At 43.1% G+C, this 24,991-nt stretch overlaps 1 protein-coding gene across 5 annotated transcripts in view; it reads right to left on the bottom strand.

Moving 5' to 3' along the window:
• Nucleotides 1-24,991, bottom strand: part of PIEZO2 (piezo type mechanosensitive ion channel component 2) — a 468,788-nt gene that overhangs the window by 66,321 nt on the left and 377,476 nt on the right. For all 5 annotated transcript variants that reach the window (XM_007974699.3, XM_073006482.1, XM_007974697.3 and 2 more), the window contains 10 exons: nt 23,920-24,120; nt 22,843-23,047; nt 22,620-22,721; nt 20,943-21,108; nt 15,449-15,692; nt 12,919-13,015; nt 11,284-11,443; nt 6,694-6,783; nt 5,044-5,165; nt 3,595-3,666 (listed from right to left, as the gene is read on the bottom strand). In XM_007974699.3, the coding sequence (XP_007972890.3) occupies nt 3,595-3,666; nt 5,044-5,165; nt 6,694-6,783; nt 11,284-11,443; nt 12,919-13,015; nt 15,449-15,692; nt 20,943-21,108; nt 22,620-22,721; nt 22,843-23,047; nt 23,920-24,120 (1,459 nt within the window). The remainder of the gene's footprint in view (nt 1-3,594; nt 3,667-5,043; nt 5,166-6,693; nt 6,784-11,283; nt 11,444-12,918; nt 13,016-15,448; nt 15,693-20,942; nt 21,109-22,619; nt 22,722-22,842; nt 23,048-23,919; nt 24,121-24,991) is intronic.

Genomic DNA, 24,991 nt, shown 5'->3' with positions numbered 1-24,991 from the left:
TGCAGGAAAACATATTTTCAAATTATATTCAGGTATTCAAATGCTCAGGTATCTTTTGGATGACATATTGTGATATCTTAAGTTATCTTTTGGGCCTATACATTGTAAGGTAATGGAAAACCTTGGCTTGTTTAAAATTAGTTGCTTGAATATCACTTCACATGGCCAAAAGTTAAGTAATTTTGCCCACGATTTCAGAAGAATCTGAAGCCTCCATTCATGAAGATACAGAGTGGGTGAATTGGGCCTTATATCCTTGAACAGAAGCACTGTCATTTGTTATTTTCATTTTGAAGAAAGAACCAGGCCCAGAGTACTGGGTCCAGGCCTTAAGAAATAAATGCAATACAACACAAGTGAGAATAAGCAAGAACAAACCAAAGTTACAGCATTACATTTGACAGTGAAAAAGACCATTAAAGTAATGCCTTCACATAAGCCGAGAGATTCGCAGGAAAGTGACATGGACTCTACATCACGTGGTCATTTGGGAAAAACACAGACAATTATAAGATTGAGCATTTTACCCTCATTATAAGTTCCAAAATCAACATTAGCTTAAATTGTATTCAATCATACCTTCAATAACTTTTATTCATCTGGACAAATTCAAAAGGTTTTCATCTCAAGCAGTTGTAACACTGGTTTTATCATTAGAAACCACCAATATTGGCCAGGCTTGGTGGCTCACGCCTGTAATCCCAGCACTTTGGGAGGCCGAGGTGGGCGGATCACGAGGTCAGAAGATGGAGAACATCCTAGTTAACACGGTGAAACCCCGCCTCTACTAAAAATACAAAAAATCACCCAGGCGCGGTGGCAGGCACCTGTAATCCCAGCTACTCAGGAGGCTGAGGCAGGAGAATGGCATGAACCCAGGAAGCGGAGGTTGCAGTGAGCCGAGATTGCGCCATTGCACTCCAGCCTGAGTGACAGAGCAAGACTCCGTCTCAAAAAAAAAAAAAAAAAAGAAACCACCAATATTTATGTGAGCTAGTAGAATTATCCCATAATAAAAAAGAAAACGTAAAAAAGTCTCTTATTTCCTTATAAAATGTTATTGAAATGAAACTAGGAAAATAACAAGAGCATATTTTCATTCATGCCATCTGTTAAATAGTTAGTAGAAAAGCTCTTATACACTTGTTTGTTAGCTCAGATGGAGAACCTGACTGCAGTCTGTGTCCACATACATATCATGGATGTTGATGTTACTGCTAAATTATTAAGTTTGAAATTAACTTTTTAAATTCCATCACTTTTATCCTCAGAACTTGGCCCTTATGTTTCAGATAATTATCAATAAGATGAAGCTTGATATTAACTGAGGCAGTACTGAACCAGTATTGAAACACACAGCATTGGAATGGAAGGTATCATTGAACAGCAATAATGCAATCTTATGTGTGTACATAGGTATGGAAGTAGGAGATTTGTCCCTGTACAGACCATGCTAAGATCTTCACTGCTTACCAATAACATCAAGAACATAGCAACATTTTTGTATTGTCAATAGATTTACACATGTGTATCCAACTACACTAATTCTTGCACTTGGCTTCTCTAAGAAATCGTTGTTTGAAAACCCAGTAACTCAAAAGATCAAATTAAGGGCTTCAAACAAAGTACTTCCAGATCTAAAGATAAATTCTGGAACTCATCATAGACACAACAATAAAGCACACATTCTTTCCCTTTCATTCTTCATTTGCTTGTAAAAAGAAATATATTTTGCAGCAAAAAATTTAACGCCACAGTCTGAAGGATTCCAAACTATGAATTACACACATTTCTGCATTATTGCATCATAAGGTTTTGTAACAAGGCACATTTAGTTTAACATCAATCTTCAAGAACTTGATATAATGAGGGTGAAATGAACCAGAAAATCTAAAATCAACAACCTTCATAGGAAGTTCTTTAAATTATTACAACTTGTAAGATAGCTATCAAAGACCATATCCAATTCCTTTGCAAATGCAATTTTTAGATGAGGAAAGGAAAGGCAACCACAATGACTGCAGTGGGAATTTACCCCAGGTGAAGTGAAAAAACATTCAATATGACACAATTTTGAAATGGATAGGTCTCTCTAAACTAGCAGAGGCCCTTTAAAAACATAAAGACAAGCACAGTTTACTTGTGACTTGATAGAAACAGGCATCTTGTGAACTGCATTACCAGATTGTTAGCGTGACCATCATGCCCTGAACAGTAAATAAGAGTCACATTGGACTCCGAATGGAATCTTTTGTCTTTGGACTTGGGGAGAAAATTAAATAAAACTCTTTATAATCTTGTGTTTTTCTTTTTTTTTTTTTTGGTCATAATGTTGAAATTCAATATTTAGAATTAAATTTGATTACATCCAGATATGCCAAGCAAATTTCAAATATTGCTTCATTAAACCAGCTTTCTAATTTAGAAAATTATGTCTTGGGAGAGAAAGCCAATGTCAGATCTATGTGAAACCAATAATTAGGTATGGGAAGAAGTTCTAATTTATTTGATTTCCTAGTGATTCTAAATATCCTTCTAGTAGATTCACTCCTACAACTGTGTGATGTTATTTGTCTCAGTGATATTCCTTGTCCGACTAGATTAGCTACAAGTATGGAGACATCGTGTGAGATATAAAAGACTGAAGAAGACATTATATGTGACTTGCAAAATAATAATTATTCAATATTCTAAGAAATGTAAAGAGGACTGGATTGGAATTGGTCATTCCACTATAATGCCATTGACCTATAGGTGATATTGACCTATAGGTGACTATAGTGATATTTCCTTTGCTAAGCAGAGCAAATATAGCCACCAAGCTCCAGAATTCCTCATTCATCTTTATGGTCAGGAGGGAAACACATTGCATTCTATGTGGCTATCAGGATCTGCTTTTAAAAATCGTTTTCTGGTTTTTGCTGTTCATTGGTCATCTCTGAGCATCAGGAGGCTTGAAGGTTGGGCCGCATTTGGGCATTGGAATTTGGAGTGCCTTTTTGAAACTGGGGAGGAGGCGAAGTAAGAAAGTGAGTGCATTTTAAGTTATCCCTCATCTTTCTATTTAATAAATTGCCAAAAATCCTCAAATGCAAATAAAATCAAAGCTGTGGGAATGACGGGAGGGGAGGCTCACTGGCATCCATGCCTCGTGCCTTACAGAGAGGGTCACTGACACTTTGAATACAATGACCATCCTTACATCAGAGTCCAAGGTGGAGCTCAAGCTCATTTGTAGTAAGGGTATTTAGCCATAAAATATGCATGTGAATAGGGCTCTAGATCTCAGAATTGGACAATATAATATTCAATTCTTCTTCCCTTGCTGAGCCCAGAAATTGTGCTCTAGAGTCTATAAGCCACATGTTTGGCTTTCTTCAGCCAGCACAGGAATGTTTGTGCTGACGTCCCGGAAGAATTGGACCTCGGGCTCAAAGACCCACTGACATTGAAATTTTCCTACACTCCGACCCCCTATCAAGTCACAAGGATCAAACCATGTATGGAACACATGGGTCATGGGAACGCCTGAATTCTGGTCAAGGATATAAGGGTTAGAGTTGATAAGGTTGTAAGAGGATCGAGAAAACCTACTGGAAGCATGATCAACCCAAGGCCGCCACCACTGCTTTTTTTTGCCTTTGGCTTTCTGTTTGTCTGCTTCTCCTAAAATAAAATACGTCCAAATATTAATTCGTATAAAGTGAGAAAACAAATTTTGAAAACCACGCTTTAACAACTCAATTGTCAAATCTAGATAAATTGCAAAAGTATATCAGAGGTCAGGTAAGGAACTATATTGAATCTGAAAAATACACATGTATTAACAGTCAATTTCACAAGATAAATACTAATTGTTCTTTTAACAGTATGCTACATTTTCACCTCTTCGTGACTGAGGGCATAGAAAGACATTAAAAAAGAAAGGATTATCTGTCAAAAATACATCTCACACTGAATATTCCACTGAATTAACAGAAAGGAAGCATCCCCCAAATTTTATAGAATCATTTACTGGCAAATAATTTGTTAAAGTACATAAGCTACAATAAGTAGAATTTTTTCTTGTGATTATTTTCATGCATGGCTGGAAAATAGAAATTTCCTGGTCACGAATAGATACTATGCACTGGGAAAATATCATGCATTATTTCTCCATTCCATTCACATAGAGAAGCATGCAAGCCTCTATAAAAGATCCTTTAAACTTAAATTTGATATTATAAATCTATAATTAGATATAATCAATATATATTTAATGGTAAGTTTCATTTGAGCAGGCAATAATTGAATGATATTTTAGGTACCAATATTCAGGTGCCACATAAAATACAAATACATATTTCATTTCCATATAAAATTTGTAGAAATAAAAGATAACAGTAGACTATATATCGGAAATATATCCCTTAAAGAAACAAATTAAGCGGGCTGGGCGTGGTGGCTCACGCCTGTAATCCCAGCACTTTGGGAGGCCAAGGCGGGCGGATAACGAGGTCAGGAGATTGAGAACATCTGGGCTAACCTGTTGAAACCCCATCTCTGCTAAAATACAAAAAAATAAGGCGGGCGTGGTGGCGGGCATCTGTAGTCCCAGCTATTTGGGAGCCTGAGGCAGGAGAATGGTGTGAACCTGGGAGGCGGAGCTTGCAGTGAGCCAAGATCGCGCCACTGCACTCCAGCCTGGGTGACAGAGTGAGACTCCATCTCAAAACAAATAAACAAAACAAAAAAAGAAACAAATTAAGCAAAATCCTGCCAATCTGCTGCAGAAACAGATGTCTGTGGAACAAAAGCTAGGTTATGTGTTTGTTAAAGCTATCTTGCAGAAGAGTAGATACTTGTAAAGTAATTGATTTATCAAATATCTACTTGATGAAACTAATGAATGTATCCATTCACAATGGGAAAATAAAGCTTGCTGAATCAAAAAAGTGTACTGATAATCTTGGCAGAATAAAAAGTAATGCTATTTTACAGCCCTGCTCAATATCAAGCTACTATTCAAAGGTACTTGAATAAGAGGAAAATGTCTTGACATACTTTCATCATCCTCTTCAGAGAGTTTTTGCATGTCCTGGCCTTCCCCTGGCTCCTGGGTCAAGCTCAGCATCCTCTCCTTACCCTTTTTATATTTCTGTTGCCTGGCTTTGATGCGATCCATCCTATAAGGTAAAATAACATCAGTAATGCCAAGAACACACTCATTGTTCTCATGTGGTCAGTACTTTGGACTTACGCCGGTATGTATGTAGCTAAATTCATGGACAAATCAGTTTGGAATATTTGGAAATTGTACAATGGTTGCTCATTAGCAACAAGTATCCCTTTCTTTTATATACATATTTGTGTGTGTGTGTGTGCACCTGTGTTTGGGTCTGTATTCCCATGTTATTTGGTACTGCATAGATGCTAGTCTTAATAATATGATCAATAATGATTATACTAAAGTTTGGTAAGCTATACTTGATGTCCACTCACATCTTGTATCATAGTCAGCTTGAACATTGCATATTATGAAATACGAGTCCTTTATTCTCCCAAGTTTTGCATTCTTAAACAAATGGAAAGATTTAGCAAAGAGAATTACAGTAATAGACCTCACTTATGGGAAATTAGGAACATATTCTAAACGTGAGTCCAAATTTTTTACTCTTCTAGGCCTGATTTGGATAACTAGAAACACCAGTAAAAACAGCTGTACCATATTGCATTTACATTATAATTTTTAATACATAATTTATATATAATTTATGTCTTTATGAAAATAATCATGCTGTGGAATAATCTAATTTATACTAAGAAATATTTCTGCTTGGGAAAAAACGCTGGGAAATAAGGTCAGAATGAGATAAAACTGCCTTAGCAAACTTAGGGAACTTTCCCAGTGGGCAAATGGTGTCTCCATTTTCTTGGGAAAAGTGTCTAGGCTTATAATTCCGTGGCCATCGCCTTTTAAACTTGGTTCCCAAACAGTCCTCAAAGGTTCCATCATTGCTGGAAAATTCACTCTAAGAAGATTCTTTTCCATGGAATTCCCAAGTCTCCAGAATGGAGTCAGTCTACCCTTTGGCTCATCCAGAATGGGATAGTGGGAAAAACCTTAGATGGGATATAAAGAACTCTGGCTTATATTTCTAGTGTTGCCTCTAGTTAGTGTTGACTCTAAGTCATCTAATACCAGGGTCATCAGTTTCTTTCCAAAGAGACTGGATGATATTATCTAAAACTATGCTTCCAAAGCTGACTCCACATTTACCCCCTTAGAGGGAATGGATGCTTATATCAAGTACTTGGCACTGAGCAAGACCCTGTCTCATTTATTAGCTAGTTTAATCTTTACAAAAACCCAGGAAGGCAGAATTGTGAGTCCAGAAAACTCAAATTTAGAGAACTTAAATGACCTGTTCAAGGTTCTAAAGTAAGTCACTGAGCTAGCAACTGATCCCTGGTCCTCTGCAAGAGAGCGCCCATCTCCACCATCCTGGAGCGATCTTTCTGTTAAACTGCTTTCACTTTCAGTCTAGTGGCATGAGCAATTGCCCCCGCACAAGAATAAATAAATAGGAAGTTGTGAAAGTCCACACATATATATTTTTCAGGGGTTTGAGGCTCCCCAAGAGTGGAGCGCCAGCTGAATGTGGTCACACAATCAGGAGACGGAAGGAGGATGAGCATCAGTAGCATCCTTACTGTCGCTTCAGCTGGTCCATGGACTTCTTCTCTTCCTCAATTCTTGCCTTCACAGCTTTTACAATTGTGGCCTGGAAAAGTTCAGCTCCTCTAAAGGGGAAGTGGAAACATGAACAAGTCAGTATTCTTGCCATTGTTGTTCATCTCTTCCTGAAAATTATCACTAAGGGTTAGAAAACATAACATCTCTTTATGGCAGCTGCTTGTAGTTTCCTGGCTGGGAGCGGGAGTCAACAAGGCCCCTTCTAGAAGCCTTTTCCTACTAGGCTAACAGGGCACAGCCTTCCCCCTGGGAGTGAAGAGGCTGCTCACAAGCCCGGTAGTGAAGATCGGTGAAGAGAAAGTGTTTTGTATTCTCCAAGACACTGAAGCCCACGAGCCTCTTCAAACCTGTCCCACTAAACATTAGACTTCAGTAAAGCATTCTCGCCTGACCTTATTGCAGTTATACCAAGGGGAGAAATTTGCAAAAAGGGTACATTCACATTCATTTTCTACTCAGTGAGCAGAAACTGGGGATTCCTTCAGGGACTATGTGAAGGCCAAGTTCCTGCTCCATCTGCGGGACTTGTAGTCTCTTGTCCCTGATTCTCTTCTTCCTGTCATTCCACTCCCTTCTGTTCTTTCTCACTTTTCAGGTCAACTTCAGTGTCTCCATAAATCTCCTCAACGTTCTTCATATTCTCAGCTCTGTCACACTATTACGTGCTTCACAAATCCCAGATCTGCAGGAACCTGACGGTGTGCCCGCCCTGTCCTGAGAGGGGCTGTTGGCAGCTGCTGGAAAAAACACCTGCCTGGGCAGACGGTTCTCTGCAGAGCCCCCGACTCCTTGGAGTTGTCTGCTTCTCCACAGTGGCTGTTTCAAACTCTGCTATGCTTTTCTCAAGTCTCTGAAGTCTGTGGAGTGGTTTTTCACTCCTAAATGACCTAGCTTCCTGCTTCCCAGAGGGAACACAAATCTTTTTTTTTTTTTTTTTTTTTGAGACGGAGTCTCGCTCTGCCGCCCAGGCTGGAGTGCAGTGGCCGGATCTCAGCTCACTGCAAGCTCCGCCTCCCGGGTTCAGGCCATTCTCCTGCCTCAGCCTCCTGAGTAGTTGGGACTACAGGCGCCCGCCACCGCGCCCGGCTAGTTTTTTGTCTTTTTTAGTAGAGACGGGGTTTCACCGTGTTAGCCAGGATGGTCTCGATCTCCTGACCTCGTGATCCGCCCGTCTCGGCCTCCCAAAGTGCTGGGATTACAGGCTTGAGCCACCGCGCCCGGCCGTGGGAACACAAATCTTAAGGCAGTAAGTTGCTCAGTTTCCTGCACCATCCCCCTCACAGGAGTCCTACAGGGATAGTGGAAGAGGTACTGTTCACCTGCCTAGGCCTGCCCTGTGCTCCAGGTCCCTTCCCCACCCCTAGCCTGGGGGACACAAAATTCCTGCTTCTCTCTCTCATTGCTTTTCCAACCTTTCCATCAGTACTGAATTCTGTCCATAAACATGCAAATGTGCTCAAGTCTTGCTAACCTTAAAAAAAAAAAAAGAAAACCCATACATCCCCACATCCCACATTTTCCTATGCAGGGACTTACATCACTCCCCCTTCACAGTCAGATGTCTTGAGGTCTTGTCTCTAAGCCTTTACAACTCCCACCTCTGCTTGTTGCTATCTGACTTTGACCCCACTGTCAAGGTCACCAATTTCAATGTTCAGTTGTTATTTTTGTCCTTATATAACCTATCTGATGAACTTCCACTTGGAAAGAATCTTCCTCAGGCTCCTAAGGCAACGTGCTCTCCTAGTTTTCCTTTTTCCTTTGTGGCTTAGGCTGCTTGGTCTTCTTTACAACCTCTTTCTTTGCCCATCTCTCAAACATGAATGTTCCCCAGGGTTCTCTTCTCAATTTTTCACACCCCCTCTCAGCAGCTGCAACTCACCTCCCTGAATTCTATCTGTGCGATGATGGCACTCCATCTACTCTCTTCTCCAAGCCTGTCCATGCATCTGCCCACTGCACTTCCCAACTGGTTGAGTTTCATGTGCCCATGAGACCTACAACTCCACGGCTGCGGTCAGTCTTCTCTCCCTGTTTGAGTTCCTGTATTTGGGACTGGCACCACTGTTTGGCTAAGCCAGAATCCTGGGCACATCACCCTCTATGCTTCCCTTTCTGTCACCGTCTCCCTTCCTTCCAAGCAGTTTTCCAGCTGTGCCTATTTTGCCTCTGGAATATCTTTCTCAGTGATCCTATCCTGGTCTAGCTGCTACTTCCATCCTGAATTATCACTGCAGCTGCTTAGCTGTCTTTCTGCCTACAGTGCTGCCTATACCCATCTGTTCTCAATACCACAGAGTGAGCTTCCTGAAATGCAAATACAGTCATACCACTTGCTTGTTTAAACACTGCAAGGCCTTCCTAAGACTGTGGGAGTATTTCTAAAGACATAATCCTGGATGATAGCCCCCCAAGGACCTGGTCTCTCCTGACCTGGAGCTTATCGCTCACCACTCACTGTTCTCATCTTCCAATCTCAGTGCTGCAGTCACTGTGAGCTTCTGATGGCCACTTCCCTCCATAGCTTCACTGGGCTGCTTCCCCTGCCTTCTCCTCTGACTAACTCCTCTTCATCCTTCAGCCTGCACTGGGAATGGAAGGCCACCTGGTTCACACCCCTGCAGCTGGTTATATTCCCTTGATATGACCTCATGGTTCCCGGAGTGTCTCCTACCATCACACCTGCTGTCGTCTGAATGTCTGCATCCCCTACAATTCACATGTGGAAATCCTGACTCCCAAGGTGACGGACAGGAGGTGAGGCCTTTTGGAGTTGATTGAGCGGAAAAGCAGAGCCCTCCTGAATGGGATTACTGTCTTCATAAAAGAAGCCCAAGGGAGGTCTCTTGCCCCTTCCACCAAAATAGGATGCAGTAGGAAGACGGCCATCTATGAGGAAGTGGGCCCTAGGCTGACACTGAATCTGCCCGAACCTTGACATTGGACTTCCCAGCCTCTGGAACTGTAAGAAATAAGTGTCTACTGTTTATAGACCACCTACTTTATGGTATTTTTGTTATGTCTGCCCAAATGGACTGAGACGATACCAGGTGTACTGCAGTAGAATTGCTTGCTCACGTGCCACTTGCCTGCAGGTCTGTGAGCTCTGTGAGGGCAGAGGTGAGCATCACCTCTTTGTAACAGAGTAGGCAGTGGAAAAATGGATGCATGAATGAATGTGAATTCTTTGGACACACTATTATGAGTTCAATGCTTATTTATCAACTCATGGCTTTTCTTTAATAGGCATGAACTCTGAACCACAGTTATCGCTCTTACTATAACATGAAGGGCATGATTTCTAAATCATTGTGACAACTTCGGGAAAAAGACACTGGGGAACATTCACATCTGACAGATGGGCAAAGAAAGAGGTTACAAAAAAGACCTAGAAGCCTGAACCACAAGGGAAAAGAGGAAATTAGGAGAGCACATTGCCTTAGGAGCCTGACGAAGACTGTTTTTAAGTGGAAGTTCATCAGATAGGTTATATAAGGACCTCTGCAGACCAAATGTTTTGGGAAAGGCAAACAAGAGGCATTTACCTGCAAAAATACCAGCTGTTTATGTACAAGTAAATAAGGTTACTATTGGGATGAAACATTGTATTCTGCTCTGAAAAAAATGTCCTGGGTATTAGAAAATGATTATAACAATGAATTCCAGGGCAATGTGGTACACAAAGTCATTGTCATCCACAGAATGAGGGCTGGGTGTGCCACGAGGCTCCTCTGACTAACTGCAGGTCCCCGACTAGGGCCTCTTTCTATTTGACTCCAAGTTAGGTAACAGAGGCTGACAACTGCCATCATATAAATGGACCTTGGAAATAAACATTGTGTTTATCTTGGCAGGGAAAGAGAACAGACTTTAGAAAAACTGTAGGTAAACACAGATATGTTAATCTAAACCTCAGGTCAAATGATAGATATTGGTAATTTCATATAATAGAACCCAGTATCCATCAGCTTATTCACACCAAGAATCTGATGGGACCTAGGCAAGGTCTGAGTTTCTGAGAGGAACAGACACAGCAGCTGGGGGCCACAAAGCTACTCATCAACACCCAGCCGCCACCTCAGGGCACTTCGCTTTATTACCTCTCCCTAATCTTTTTTCCTAAACTTACAAGAGCAGGGGCAAAAACTGGAAGAAGAATAGAGCCTAGGAGGAAAAACAGGTAGTAATGCAAATTGTGTCAGTGGCTCAGAGAAGAAAAGCAGGCCAGTAGGGGGAGGTAGGTGTAAGATGGACTAAACTCTAGACCAGTGTGGCATACGTTACTGTTTTGTCTGAGACCAGACTGAGCCACTTTTAGAGAAGTGGTGGATTCTGAAAGGGCTCCAATTGACCAGTGAACCTCTGGCCTTCCATGGCATCCCCATTCCTTGTGAAGCCTGATGGTTACATAGGCTTTCCTGTTACTAATCTATTTTAAAGGCCTTGTGCTAAATTCTTCTTGGATTGGTTTTGCTGGAAGGGATTCCTTAACTTCTTGTGGGTTCTTGAAGTTGGGAGAAACCACCTGATTTCATGGCCCGACCCACCTTGACGCCAGAATCTGGGAAGCTTTTATATCAGCCACAACATGTAGGAAATAATAACTCATGAAAACTCTTCTTTGCAGCAGGAGGAAGGCAAAACATATGCTGTCCCAAATGATTCCTGCTTCCCCACTGGGTAGTGTACAGGGTGAATTAGCAGCAGCTGTAGTAACAGTAGAAAAACACAGAATAAAATTAACATCTATTTCCATTGCTATTTCATAAAATCTGGAGTACGGTCAGGCTTGGGAAATACAGGCATGAAAGCAGCAGTCTGATGCTCTGACTGACTTATGAGTTGATTTATTTACAAGGAGGTCACATACTTCCAATCCAATATCAACACTGATTCATAAGGCTGACCATGCAGTGAACTCTTCACACTATACGGCTCAGGAGAGTCCCTTTAATATGGGAGTATTTCTCTCTCTCAGTATCTCCTGAGTATTTCTCTCTCTCAGGAAGAAAGGCCCCTCCAAGAAGGGCCACAGAGAAATAATGTCCCAGTGCCAGAGGAAATGCTCTGATACAAAAGAAAACACCCATTCTGGGAATGGGCTATACCCAGGGGTAACCAGCAGAATAATGAACACAGCATGGCTTATTAGAAGGACTATCAATAGTATGCCTTATCTTAAGTGAAAAACAAAGCCCCAGTGAGGCTTTGGCAAAGTATAGTCTGAAATAGAAACCACATATTAAAAAACAATGAATCTTTTTAAAAAAGACTGGGTGTGGTGGCTCACATGTATAATCCCAGCACTTTGAGAGACTGAGGCAGGAGGACTGCTTGAGGCCAGGAGTTCAAGACCAACCTGGGCAATTTCTCTACAAAAAATTAAAAAATTAGACAGGCATGGTGGTGCAGCTACTCAGGAGGCAGCTACTGTGGTCCCAGCTGCTCAGGAGGCAGAGGTGGGAGGATCGCTGGAGCCCAGGAGCTCAAGGTTACAGTGAGCTATGATTGTGCCACTGTAGTCCAGCCTGGGTAACAGAGACCCTGTCTGGAAATTTTTTTAAAAAAATAGATAAATAGATAAATAATAATAAATAAATAGAGCACTGTGTCCAAGTAGCACCCATTCTGGGTGCCATGGTAGACCACTGTGATGTAGTCCTCGGTTCTGGTGCAAGAGGCAGGATGGTGGCAATGACACTTCTGCCTTTGTCTTGGCAGGAGTCTAACTCTAAAAATCCTCATGCTCCTCCCAGCTGCTTCCCTGAGTTTGAAGCTCTCTGAGTTTCCTGAGAACAAGAGGAGCCTGAAGTAAGAGTTACTTAATGACCCAAGACGTTAAATGGAGCAACAGCAGGTTTGAGTGGGCTTCTGGAATCCTTTGTAATCATGACTCCAAAACTCCGGGGAGTTACTACAGCACTACATCCAATCTCCAGACCTCAGACTCAAGTCCTCAGCATTTCAGAAGTTTCAAGAAGACGATCAAAGAGGCTTAGCATAAGGCATCTCATGTTATAGACAACAGATTCACAATGTACTACAGTTCTATAGCCTCCATCTGGAGAAAACTGACCCCACTTTCATATCTTTATGTGCTTTGGCCCACTTTTAAAATTAGAACAATACAACTATCCTCCCTCTTCTGCCTTTCTGCTTCCACATTTGCTTTTCATACTTACGCATTTGATAGCCTTTGACTGTGCAGGCCAGGCTGAAAGCTTGGATCAACCAACAACTATTGTGCACCAGTGTTCCAATGTATCCACATGCTCCTATCTGAAAAACAAAAGAGGGGGATAATTCTGAAGCTCTGCACCCAGAAAAAAATGGGTGTTTTATGATCCCAACGTGTGCAAGAATTCACAAGGTCTCAGTGATAATGATTCCAGGAGATGCCAATTGCACCCAAAAATTCAGTCACCTTGTGATGCTGCTTCAGGAGTAGTAAATTCCTGGGAAAAATTAAACCGAACGAGTAAAGGAAAGGTCTTTCATGTAATGTTTTCTGTACTTGGAAGCACCAGTTTATCAAGAGGAAGTCTTGGACGATCACAGAAATAAATCCCAACTCTGTGATAATTAACGGGTGTGCACTGAACCCTAGGACTTGGACTTTGGTACAGTTATTTTCTTACAAGCAAGACAAATATAATCTATGCTGCTCCCTGGAGGTCATCCCAGACCTAAGCTACAGGGCGTAGCTCTTAGAACAGAACAGAGTATGTGCTTTTGTCTTGTTTGACCAATTCTCTCGGTAAAGGAATATTTTTTTGTAAATTGGCAGGTGGTTATCTCATAACAATGAATTTTTTTGTTACAGTTAAGTTTAAATCCTGAGCTGGAAAATGTTTAAACAAGCATGAATCATTGCAAGCCAATACATAAAGGTGACAGCTACATTGTGTGTGTTTCCTGGGGACATGTGAGGGAGGAGAATATCATTAGGATTTGCTCCCACAGCAGCGGTTACTCAGTATGGATTCCCCAGCCCTGGGAATATTCCAGTCCTACACCGTCATGTCCTGCTTTTGTTCCTGTTTTCCAGGCTAAGAATGCCTCCCCTCTTTGTCTCCCTGCAGACCCTTCAATCTATTTATGAGGCTCTGATGAGTTCAAATGGCATCAGCTCCAGGAAGCTTCTTCCCAGCTTATCTAAGCAAGATATTAGGCATCCTTTTTTCTCCTTTGTTTCTCAAAAATGCTGTAATAATTATTTAACAGACTGCATCATCATTATTTATAAGTAGGTCTACCTTCCTTTTTAGAATGTGAATTCTTTGAGGGCAAAACCTGAGAGAACTGTTTATCTCTTTTTCTTCAATACATCAATGTGCTCAGCAAAAAACAGGTCTACAATACAAGTTTACAGAATGAATGAATGAACAAACTTTGAATCCACACATTTCCCAAGCATGGCTGTGAAATCAGCCTCTGGCAACAGATTCCTCACCATCAGACCGGCTTTAGAATGAACCAGCGTTCTGTTGTCCTGTCTCATGCTCTCTTCAGCAACTCTCAATGCTACTCCAAATGTAAATTGATGTCAGAGGGGTAAAAGTGACCAATAAAAGTCACTTTCACCATCACCTAGAAGATTAACCTTTCAATGGACTTCAGACAAAATAAATTATCCAAATACCTATTCATGGCTACATAAACGTGGCTTTCCAAGACTTCTAGACACAGTGATACACGTGCCCCCGCCAAAAATCAAGGAGATATCACAACTGAATTGCCTGGTGAGCTCATCCCTAAGCAGCTAGGAAGGAAGAAGCAGAAGATACTTCCTCACTGCTCTCTCAGTGCAACAGCAGTTACAGCCTGGGAGACGCACAGGGATGAACTTTAAGTGAGCGCCAGTCAGAGAGCTATTAACTCCTTCAGCTCAGGAGAGGTTGTTGCTTAATTTCCTGCAGCACTAAGTCACTGAAATGGTGTCATTGTGTCCTGATAGGTTGAAGCGACTCTGGAATTACCAGTGGGCAGTGTGAGTTACATGTCATGTTAGGGGAAGAGTTGTGTTCTGAAACATAGCTACTTCAGAGCAGAGCAGCCAAGCTTTGTCGGGGCCTGGTGTGTGGGGAGGGGGGGTTCCCTCAACCTTACATGGCTCTAGCTGTGTCCTAATCAGAATGTCTATACTCAGAGACAGCCAGACAGAAAGCTGCATTTTCTCTTCTATCTGCCCACATCTTATGAGTACATAAAACATTCTTGCCTGCAATAGCCCATTCCAAATCATTCCCTACCCCACCCAGTATCATAGAGAACCACGCCCATTTTATCTCACACTTCTACAGCTCTTTCTAGATAAGAGGGTTGCTTTTTGCCAACAGAATACAGCTTTTGAAAAGATTCAATGGCTCGAATTCAGCTCTTAATAGGGCCACTTCATAACTCATACTGGGAGTGATGACAAATTGTTCCTCAGAAGAGACAGAATTTTAATTAGTAAAAGACATTTTAGAATTTATTCCTACGAACACATATCCTTTAGCCATGTGACCTTGAAATGGTGAAAATGAGCCAAAAGGATTCTGTTTAATGTGGCAACACAGAGAAGAATAAATGGCTTTTCAATTCTGAATTTGCAGCATCTTATTTGGGGCTTTTAAGAGAGCAACACGACAAGCACTGGGCTTTTAATAACCACCGAGTGGACTGTTTACTCTTACACGGAAACTGTGTTATGCAGTGGGAACCACTTACTGACAGGATATTTTTCATCGTAATCACAAAAACGTTGTATGCGATCAGCCAGTCCCAGTAGCGCAGGATGCTCTTGATGGGTTTCAACAGCAAATCGCCCCCAAAGAGCAGGAAGTAGAAACAGGCCACCAGGTACCCCATGCAAAAGATGCTGATCCTGGTGGTCCCAGTGATGAAGATGATGGTGAGCACGAACCAGAAGAGGTAGCTGAAGACGATCACTTTGGACATGTCTAAGTAAGATCTGGAAAACAAAGCCAATGACAAAAGGACAACAAACAACAAAACAAACAAAAGCAAAATCAGGAAAGTCTTTAACAAGGGAAGAAATTCATGCTCTCTACTGCACCCTGCCAATCAGACTGTGAGTTTTCATTTCATCCTGCTATCTAGGAAACCCTCAAATAGTTAGTAATAGACCAATAGATGAGTTGTGGAAACCGTGTGTACACTTCTCGTCACCTTATTCAGGCCAAATTTCTCACAAACAACAACATTTTCTGCCTGCCACTTGAGTACTCAAAATTCTCCTTTCTGTTTCTGTGGGAGGCATGAATAATTGTATGGCAAAAGAAATTCTAAGATACAGATGCCTTCTGGCTAGTGAAAGAAATGTTAAGAATGGATGAACTAGAAGTTAAACAAATTTATATTGAACACAAAGGTTTTATTACAGGTGGAAATCTTTCCCTACAGATGGGAGGAGGCAATTCTGAGCAACTATCCACAGCCATGGTGAGGCTTTTTTGTTCTTTCCAATACTCTGTTTTTGGAGGTCCTCGGGCTGAGTCAGGATTCCCTTTGCGGGCCACCCATCCCTGCTGCTTTCCTCATGGAAGGTGAAGCCAGCGTTCAGGTGTCAGTCTGGCAATAAGCAGCAGCTCTAGCCTGCGGGTCAATGTTATCTGACAGGAGTCACACCTATAGGCCAAGCCCTAACTGCATTTCTTGATTAGAACTTTTTGGTTTTGGGGGTTTTGCCTTGGTAGTTTCTTTTGGCACATGTGGGAAGAAGCAGAGGAGAACCAATTCTGGATTAATTCTTTGATTAATGGGTTCTTGTTTGGTAGGATGTTAGTAAGTAAACTGCTTAATAAAATATGCACCACACTTGAGCTATTCAGCATCATCAGGGGATGATTCTGAGTTGTGCCTTGGTACATTTTTCAGACAAGTAAACTTTTACCCTTTACCCTTTTTAAAGTAAAACGCTTAAATATGTTTATAATTCTTTTTTCTAAAATATATAAACCCTTCCTTGACTTCATAATGGAGAGTGAATGAAATGTCAGTATCTCCCTGTATCCCTGGATCATCACAAATAAAGGGTGTGATTTGTATGAGCCTAGGGGCCTTCTGAAGTGTGTGTGGTTTTAATTCAGTGGAATTGGGCTGCTGCCATTTTGAGTGTGTGTGCAGGCCCATATGTGACTGTGAGTACAGCTTATTCTTTCCATAACGTTCCTTCCTGGCCTGCAGCAGTCAATTCCTGCTTTACCAGCCCTGGCCTTCACATCTTGGCGCTGAACCCACTTTGGGTCCTGAATTCATAAAACTAAGCTTGTGAGGAGAACATGGAAAACATCAATAAACATGCTTCAAAGAAGAGCCTTAAGGATTTCTGAATAGAGAGACTGAACCCTGGTGACAGGTACTGTGGCTAAGGGGCCACCTAACTCTCAGGGCTCTGGCCGCTTTCCAGAGATCCCAGGGTGCTGCGGAGCTGACCCCTGTTGGAGAGGAAGAGGGGAGCACGGCTGTGCTTCTGACCAGCAAGCATGTGCGCTGGCTTCCTACTCACTGCTGTGGCATTTGACAGGTCACTTCCTGAGGGGGGTCACTTTGCTGGCAGTCCTCATTGAGAAACAGAACAACAATTTGAAATAACTAAAGCAAAAATCAGCTTTAAAAATCAATGGCACACAAAAGCTTTCCATTGGAGTTATGATTTAGGTTTTTCATGAATACATCGAAAATACTCATGTTCCCTTTGCAATAGTAAATATTGGGCTGGACTGATTGTTTTCTTAGCATCACAGAGAAGAGGTAAAAATGGAAGTCTTACCTTAGATCAGTGCCTAGTTTAGTACTTAATTCACAAATAGAATGGTCAAGTCCATATAGCATATTGTTTTAAAACAAATTCACTTCCTGATTTACTCAATTTATATCGAGCCTCTCGTGCTACCCAAAGGCACACAAGTGCTTAAACATTGATTTGGGAGCTGGATTGCTTGAGTTCCAATCCCAGTTCTGCTGTGGCCTACGTCTCATCTCGTCGCTGCAGTTTCCTCCTCTCCACAATGGGGATAACAGCGTGACCTCCTTGGGCTGGGGTAAAATGCCTCCATGTGTGCAAAGCCTGGACCAGAGCCTGATGCAAAGGCAGTAGCAGGTGACTGACAGTTATCTGTATTGGTATATGCATTATGGGCCGAGAACTGTAAGTAGGGGGATGGGGACAAATACAAAAGCAAGTTAGACGTGATCTTCACCCTAAGGCTACACCTTAGAAGTGGGGAGAAGACGGGTTCTTCAGATACCAACACCACTCAGAAGATGATCCACACCATGTAAACAGGAATCTCTGGAAGACTGGAAGCTGGAGAGTGACTCCATGTGTGGGGTTGGCCAGCTCGGGTACTATCAGTGAACTACCTCCACATGGATGGCATGTGTGCCGTGACTGCATGAGCCTCTCACTGCAACCTTGTGTGGCTCAATAGGGCAGACACTAATCAGTGAGGATGAGAGGTTAGGAAATTAGTCCCATGACATACAGCTAATAAGGGGGTATCAAAAGTCACAGCAGCTTCCTCAGATAGCTGACTACAGTGGGCAGCTGAGTGGAGTCTTAGAGGCACTGAAAGACCAAAGATCTGACTGCAGAGGCAGAGTGGGCCTGCCCTCCATGAAGTTGGCCTTGGGTGACAAAATCTCAACATGGAAACCCAGGGAATGCAGAAAGGGTGAATGCATGGTGAAAGGTCAAGCATGGTTTAAACACAAATACTGTGAGGGAAACACGGCCCAGATCAGCTGTTATGAGGCTGGGCAGAATGGTGGAGGACAGAAAAGCTGCTAGGGAGACCTTGCATGGCCACAGGGGAGACACTGCTCAAGAAGAGCACAGGCACAAGATGGAATCTAGGGAGCCATTCCTCCTTAGTGCCCAGTGAATATAGGAAGTGAGGACGAGGAACAAGGGATGAGGAGGAGAGATGCGAGATGAGGAAGATGAATGGAGGATGAGGAGGAGGGATGGGGAATAAGGATGAGGGATGCAGGATGAGGAGGAGGGATGGGGATAAGGATAGGGATGGAGGATGAGGAGGAGGGATAGGGGATAAGGATGAGGGATGGAGGATGAGGAGAAGGGATGGGGATAAGGATAAGGGATGGAGGATGAAGCAGAGGGATGGGAGATAAGGATAAGGGACAGAGGCTGAAGAGGAGAAATAGGGGATGAGGAGGAAAAATAGAGGATGAGGAGGAGGCATGGAAGATGAGAATGAGAAATGGAAGAGAAGGAGGAATGGGGATAAGGATTAGTGATGGGGATTGAGGATGAGCGATGGAGGATGAGGAGGATAAATAGAGAATGAGGATGAACTATGGGGATGAGGATGAGGGATTAAGGATAAGTAGGAGGACTGGAAGATGAGAATAAAAGATGGGGGTAAGGGACGGGATGAGGATGAGCTATGAGGATGAGACTGAGGAATGAAGAATGAGGAGGATGAATGGAGGATGAGAATGAAGGATGAAGGAGGAGGAGGGATAGGGATAAGGATGAGGGATGGGGGCACGAATGAGCTATGGAAATGAGGATGAGGGATGGAAGATGAGTAGGAGGAGTGGAAGATGAGAAGGAGGGATGAGGATGAGGCAGAGGCAAGAGGGATGAGGCGGAGGGATGGGAGATAAGGATAAACTATGAAGATGAGGATGAGGGATAAAGGATGAGAATGAGGGGTGGAGATGAAGAGGAGGGATGCAGGATGAGAAAGAGAAATGGAGGATGAGGAGGAAGGATGGGGATGAGTAGGAGAAATGGGGGATGAGAAAGAGCTATGGGGATGTAGATAAAGGATGAAAGATGAGGAGGGATGGAGGAGGAGAAAGATGGAGGGATGGAGGGTGAGGAGGGGGGATGACAGAGAAGGATGGATGGAGGATGAGGAGGGGGGATGACAGAGAAGGATGGATGGAGGATGAGGAGGAGGAGTGGGGATGAAGAGCTATGAGGATGAGAAGGAGGGATGCAGGATGAGAAGGAGAAATGGAGGATAAGGAGGAGGGATGGGGATAAAGATGAGCCATGGGGATGCAGATGAAGGATGAAAGATTGGGAGAAGGGATGAAAGAGTAGGAGGAGGGATGGAGAATGAGGAGGAGGAATGGGGATAAGGATGAGGGATGAAGAATGAGAATGAGGGATGGAGATGAGGAGGGATGCAGGATAAAAAGGAATGTGGATACAAATGAGGGATGGAGGAGGAGAAGAAGGAATGGAAGATGAGGAAGAGGAATGGGAATGAAGATGAGCTATAGGGATGAGAAGGAGTAATGCAGGATGAGAAGAAGAAATGGAGGTGAGGAGGAATGGGGATAAAATGAGCTACGGGGATGTGGTTGAAGGATGAAAGATTAGGAGTAGGAATGGAGGATGAGGAGGAGAAATGGGGAAAAGGACGAGGGTTGGGGATAAAGTTGAGGGATGGAGAACATGGATGAGCTATGTGGATAAGAATGAGGGATAGAGGATGAGGAGGAAGGATGGAGAAGAGAGGGAGGAAAGGGGGATGAGGATGTCCTACGGGGATGAGTATGAGGCATGGAGGATGGAGGGCAGCAGGATTAGGACTAAGAATGGGGATGAGGGATTAAGGATGAGTGGGAGGGATGGAGGATGAGAAGGAGGAATGGAGGGTGATGAGGAGGGATGGGGTTAAGAATGAGAGATGGAGGATGAGAATAAGTGATGAAGATCAGGAAGAAGGCTAGAGGGTGAGGAGGAGGGGTGGGGATAAGAATGAGCTGTGGAGATGAAGATGAAAAATGGAGGATGAGTAGGAGAGACAGAAGACGAGGAGGGATGAGGATGAGGGATGAAAGATAAGGAAGAAAGATGGGGGATGAGGAAGAGGGAGGGAAGATGAGGATGAGCTATGGGGATGCAGAGGAGGGATAAGAGATGAGCGGGAGGACCCTCCACTGGAGAGCTGGTATTATTGGGACAAGTCAGCTTTGGTCTGAACAAGAGGAGGACTGAGGCCATAAAGAGGTGGTTTACACGGACAAAAGCAGGTGCAGTGCTGTAATTCAGAGGCTCAGCCTCCAGGCTGCTGACTCACTGTCCAGCATTTATTAGCTTCAGTGCATACAATTCAGCACATCGATTTCCAAAGTATAGCAGATAAAGTATAGAGGAGCAACCTAATGGAAATACATACATGAAAGTGGCTTTTAGCAAATGCAAAGCTCTTGTTACCTGCAGTGAATAAAATCTGGCACAGGGTTGTGTTGGCTAAAGGAGGCCGCATCAAGGTTCATGCAGATCTCGACATTGTCACCTGCCATGATTCGCACTGCAGCCTTGTTCTCATCCTCAAAAATCTGCCGTTGTAAGGAGGCGCACAGAAGCAGCATGAAGTCATCTGGCGAGACAGAGGTGAGATTATGAAGCCACCTCATCCTCTTCCGATTTACATAATGCAGCACACAGTCATCACACAGCAACAGCCACTCCCCAGCTCCTAAGTGAGTTGTGTTTCCAAAGTTCATAGTAAAATTCATCCTGGCGTCCAATGTCAGGGCCAAGTCACACCTGCTCCACCTCGCAGGGCATAGAGTGACCACAGACACTCCAGGAGCTCACATGAGGAGTCTCTGGATTTTGTTTGCACATTGATGAGAGAAAGTATTAGGTGGTACTTACTAGTCTTCCTGAGTCTCTTAGAGCGTAGTGTTTATTTGCATTTACCTCCCACCAGTTTTAAGGAGGTCACTGAAGCAATTTCCCCATCTTTATCTTTTTACGTGTGGCAGATGCAGATATTCATTTTTCTTTTTCTTTTCTTTTTTTTTTTTTGAGATGGAGTGTCGCCCAGGCTGGAGTGCAGTGGCTCGATCTCAGCTCACTGCAAGCTCCACCTCCTGGGTTCACGCCATTCTCCTGCCTCAGCCTCCCATGTAGCTGGGACTACAGGTGCCCACCACCATGCTTGGCTAATGTTTTGTATTTTTAGTAGAGACAGGGTTTCACTGTGTTAGCCAGGATGGTCTTGATCTCCTGACTTCGTGATCCACCCGCCTTGGCCTCCCAAAGTGTTGGGATTACAGGCGTGAGCCACTGCACCCGGCCTCATTTTTCTTTGTCCTTTCCATCCCCCTTTCCATTTGCAACCAAAGATTCTCCCCAGAGCATAAGCCACACTACAGGCGTGGTGAGAGCAGGTGGAGGTGGTGGACCAGTGCCAGACAGCACAGAGCAGCCTTAGACAGCTGTCCTCCCAGCAACTGCTACAAAGGGCCTCAGGCCAAGCCTGCCTGGCAGCCGGCACACAAGCTGTTTCCTTGCTTTTTAAATTAAAGCTCAACTTGTTTAGGCAGGGCAGTCATTTGCATTTTCTGTAGCACCCAGTACTCTGGTCTTGGGGGAGCTGCTCTGACCTTTGGATCACCAGCTGCCCTGGGAAGGCCTTGGGGCTGCAGCCCAATTCTAGAGCAACTGAAATCTGGGAAGCATCTCCCAGCATCTGCTGCCCCATGTTCAGGGTTGATTTATCTGCACCGGGAGCAGAAATCACGGTCAGTAAACACAAAACACAAAGCCTTCCTCTCTGGTCTGTCTTTTGAAAGGTGGCTGCGTAGATGTGTGTGTGTATGTGTGTGTGCGCGCGCGCGTGTGTGTGTGTGTGTGTGTGTTTTGGGGGAAGTGAAATTATGCAAGGGAATATGGTATTTCAAACATTGATTTATTAATTTCGCAAGTGTAATAGGGTGAGTAGAAGCCATTAATGACTTGTGATCTTAATGCATAAGACAAGCCTTTACATAATTATGAAGTCTAGTGGAAGACAAAAGGCACTAATGCATAGCACATGAAGAATGATTAGCAGTGACCCCGGATACCAGCACTCCGTGGCCCTGCAGTGGAAACACTTACAGACGAGAAACACGGGGTTGGGCCGCACAATGAAATCAGGGAAGTACAGCCACTTTATGATGTTGTCATTGAAGCTGGCACCCTTGAATCTCCACGGGTAATCTGCAGGGAGGGAAGTGGCGAACAGCACAATCAATACTCTTCTTCACCACGCTTCTCCCAGCCGTCCACCCGGTAATGGCTTCTTCTAAAAGTAGACGGCTCCAGGGAGGGGCAGGCTCACCTCGGCAAGGAGCAGGTGGGATGCCGATGCAGATGAAATACTGGAAGGTGATGATGCACGCCAGGAAGCAGCAGTACTTGGGCCAGATCTCCGCGATGGCTTTCCTTCTGCGTCTATATAAGACAGCAATCAGCCAGCAGGCGTGGATCATGGCATAGAAATCCATTCGCTGGCCAATCACGTTAACTGACATTAGGAAACAGGTCTGTGTAAAGATGAAAAGAGGCAATATATATATATACTCAGACTTATGGGAAAGGGGACTGGTGATAGGTATCAGGTCTGTGTAGATGGCAGAGACCCACATCCCTCAGGGCCAGTCTGCACAGATTCACCAATGCTTGCTCTTTTGAGTGTCTCAGCGTGAAGACAGAAATACTGTACAGATTACTCCCAAGGGACAAACTGACTAAGTAGCTGTTATAATAACCACTTCGGACAATAAAGAGAACAGCAATTTTGATCTCCTCATGAAACATCAACATTCCTACTTCATTCTATGAAGGCACAGGCACTATCACAACTATTTTAGATTAAAACAGTTCATTTTGGCTGCAGCTTATGGTTTCAGAATGCACAAAGAGAAGATTAATATTTATTTATTATTAATTAATTAATTAATTAGAGATGGAATCTTGCTCTGTCACCCAGGCTAGAGTGCACTGGTACAATCTTGGCTTACTGCAATCTCTGCCTCCCAGGTTCAGACAATTCTCCTGCCTCAGCCTCCCAAATAGCTGGGACTACAGGTGTGAGCCACCGCGCCCAGCCAGAAGATTAATACTTTATTCTTAATAAGAAACCTGTTAACACGGCAACTGATGGCCATGCATTTAGATTGCTCTGGAGATCCAGAGAGGCCAAGGCACTGCTGTGGAGGGGGGTGTTCAGCACCCAATCTTGGAAAACTTTCAGTCAAGCCAGTTAACCATCAGTACAAATACTTTCTGTGCTTCTCAAGGAGACAGCTATCATGCCTGGAGATGTATCACAAGGTTCCGGTGGCCAATTGGCCGGAAGCAGTTCTTTGAATTTTCATGGAAAAGAGAAATAAAACATGTCAGCAATGAAACTCACCTCCAGGCCGAATTTGTAGAAGAAGTAATTTATGAAATATTTGGCACAATTAATAAGTCCATCATCTAGATGTAGTCTTGTAATGTCATGAAAGATAGTTTTAGACACAGGGGCCGTCAGGTTGTTTCGACCTCGATAGTATTCCTGATGGCGGTAAATGGTGACTTCAAAGGCCAGGATAGCCAGCATCAGGAGGTTATTCTACAAAGCAAGGAAACACAACTGTGTCAGCCAGATGCTGTATGATTTGGTAATTTCAAGCAATTCCCATATTCTTCACAACTACAAGGACAATGTTTTATAAAAGCTCACCTCTCTTAAATAGTTTTGAGCTCAATATTCATTTTCTCTGTCTTATTTATTGTGGCATTATCTCTATTAGAATATCAGGCTAACTTCCAAAGTAATAGGATCTAGAATCTCCAGACATAAGATGCTGTTGCTCATTCCTATTTCTCAAAACTACACATCTTATACCAAGGAGGCAATTTCCAGTTATCCAAGGAGGGTAGTTCAAACTTGTTTGCAACCAGAAGTGCAAAAACAGTACAGAGACATCCTGGAAAACGCACCAAACTGGAAGAACGGGAAACGGCTTAGGGGGAAACTTTTGAACACCCCTGAAATCTTGCTACAGAGAGCAATAGATTGAGAAGCATGCTGACAACAGTAAAATAATAATAGTGATGATATAACAATTATTCAAGATAATGAAAACAGTTAACATTTAAGGAAACATGGGTTCCAGACACGATTCAATCACCCTTTTCAAATACCAATTTGCTTTATCTTCATAACAGCTATTTACAGTGGCTACTAGTACAAAAGATGTCTACCACATGACGAAAAATCTAGAAGCTACACAAAGAAAATGGGATGCTTAATACATTTAAAAATCCCAGGTGCTGAGTGTAGAGGCTATACCATTAAATGCATTGCCAGTGTAACATGATTAGGACTGCTCAGATAATCCACAAAAATAAAATGTGAAAAATCTGAAGCATGTTGTTTTCATTATGTTTGTATGGCTGTTTGTACTCAAGTTCCCTTTTATAAATATATGCTTTATCAC

This window comes from Chlorocebus sabaeus, chromosome 18 (genome assembly GCF_047675955.1).
Source record: "Chlorocebus sabaeus isolate Y175 chromosome 18, mChlSab1.0.hap1, whole genome shotgun sequence".
Classification (NCBI taxonomy): Eukaryota; Metazoa; Chordata; class Mammalia; order Primates; family Cercopithecidae; genus Chlorocebus; species Chlorocebus sabaeus.
Note: the sequence above shows the minus strand (reverse complement) of the source record. Positions and strands in the feature narration are given on the sequence as shown.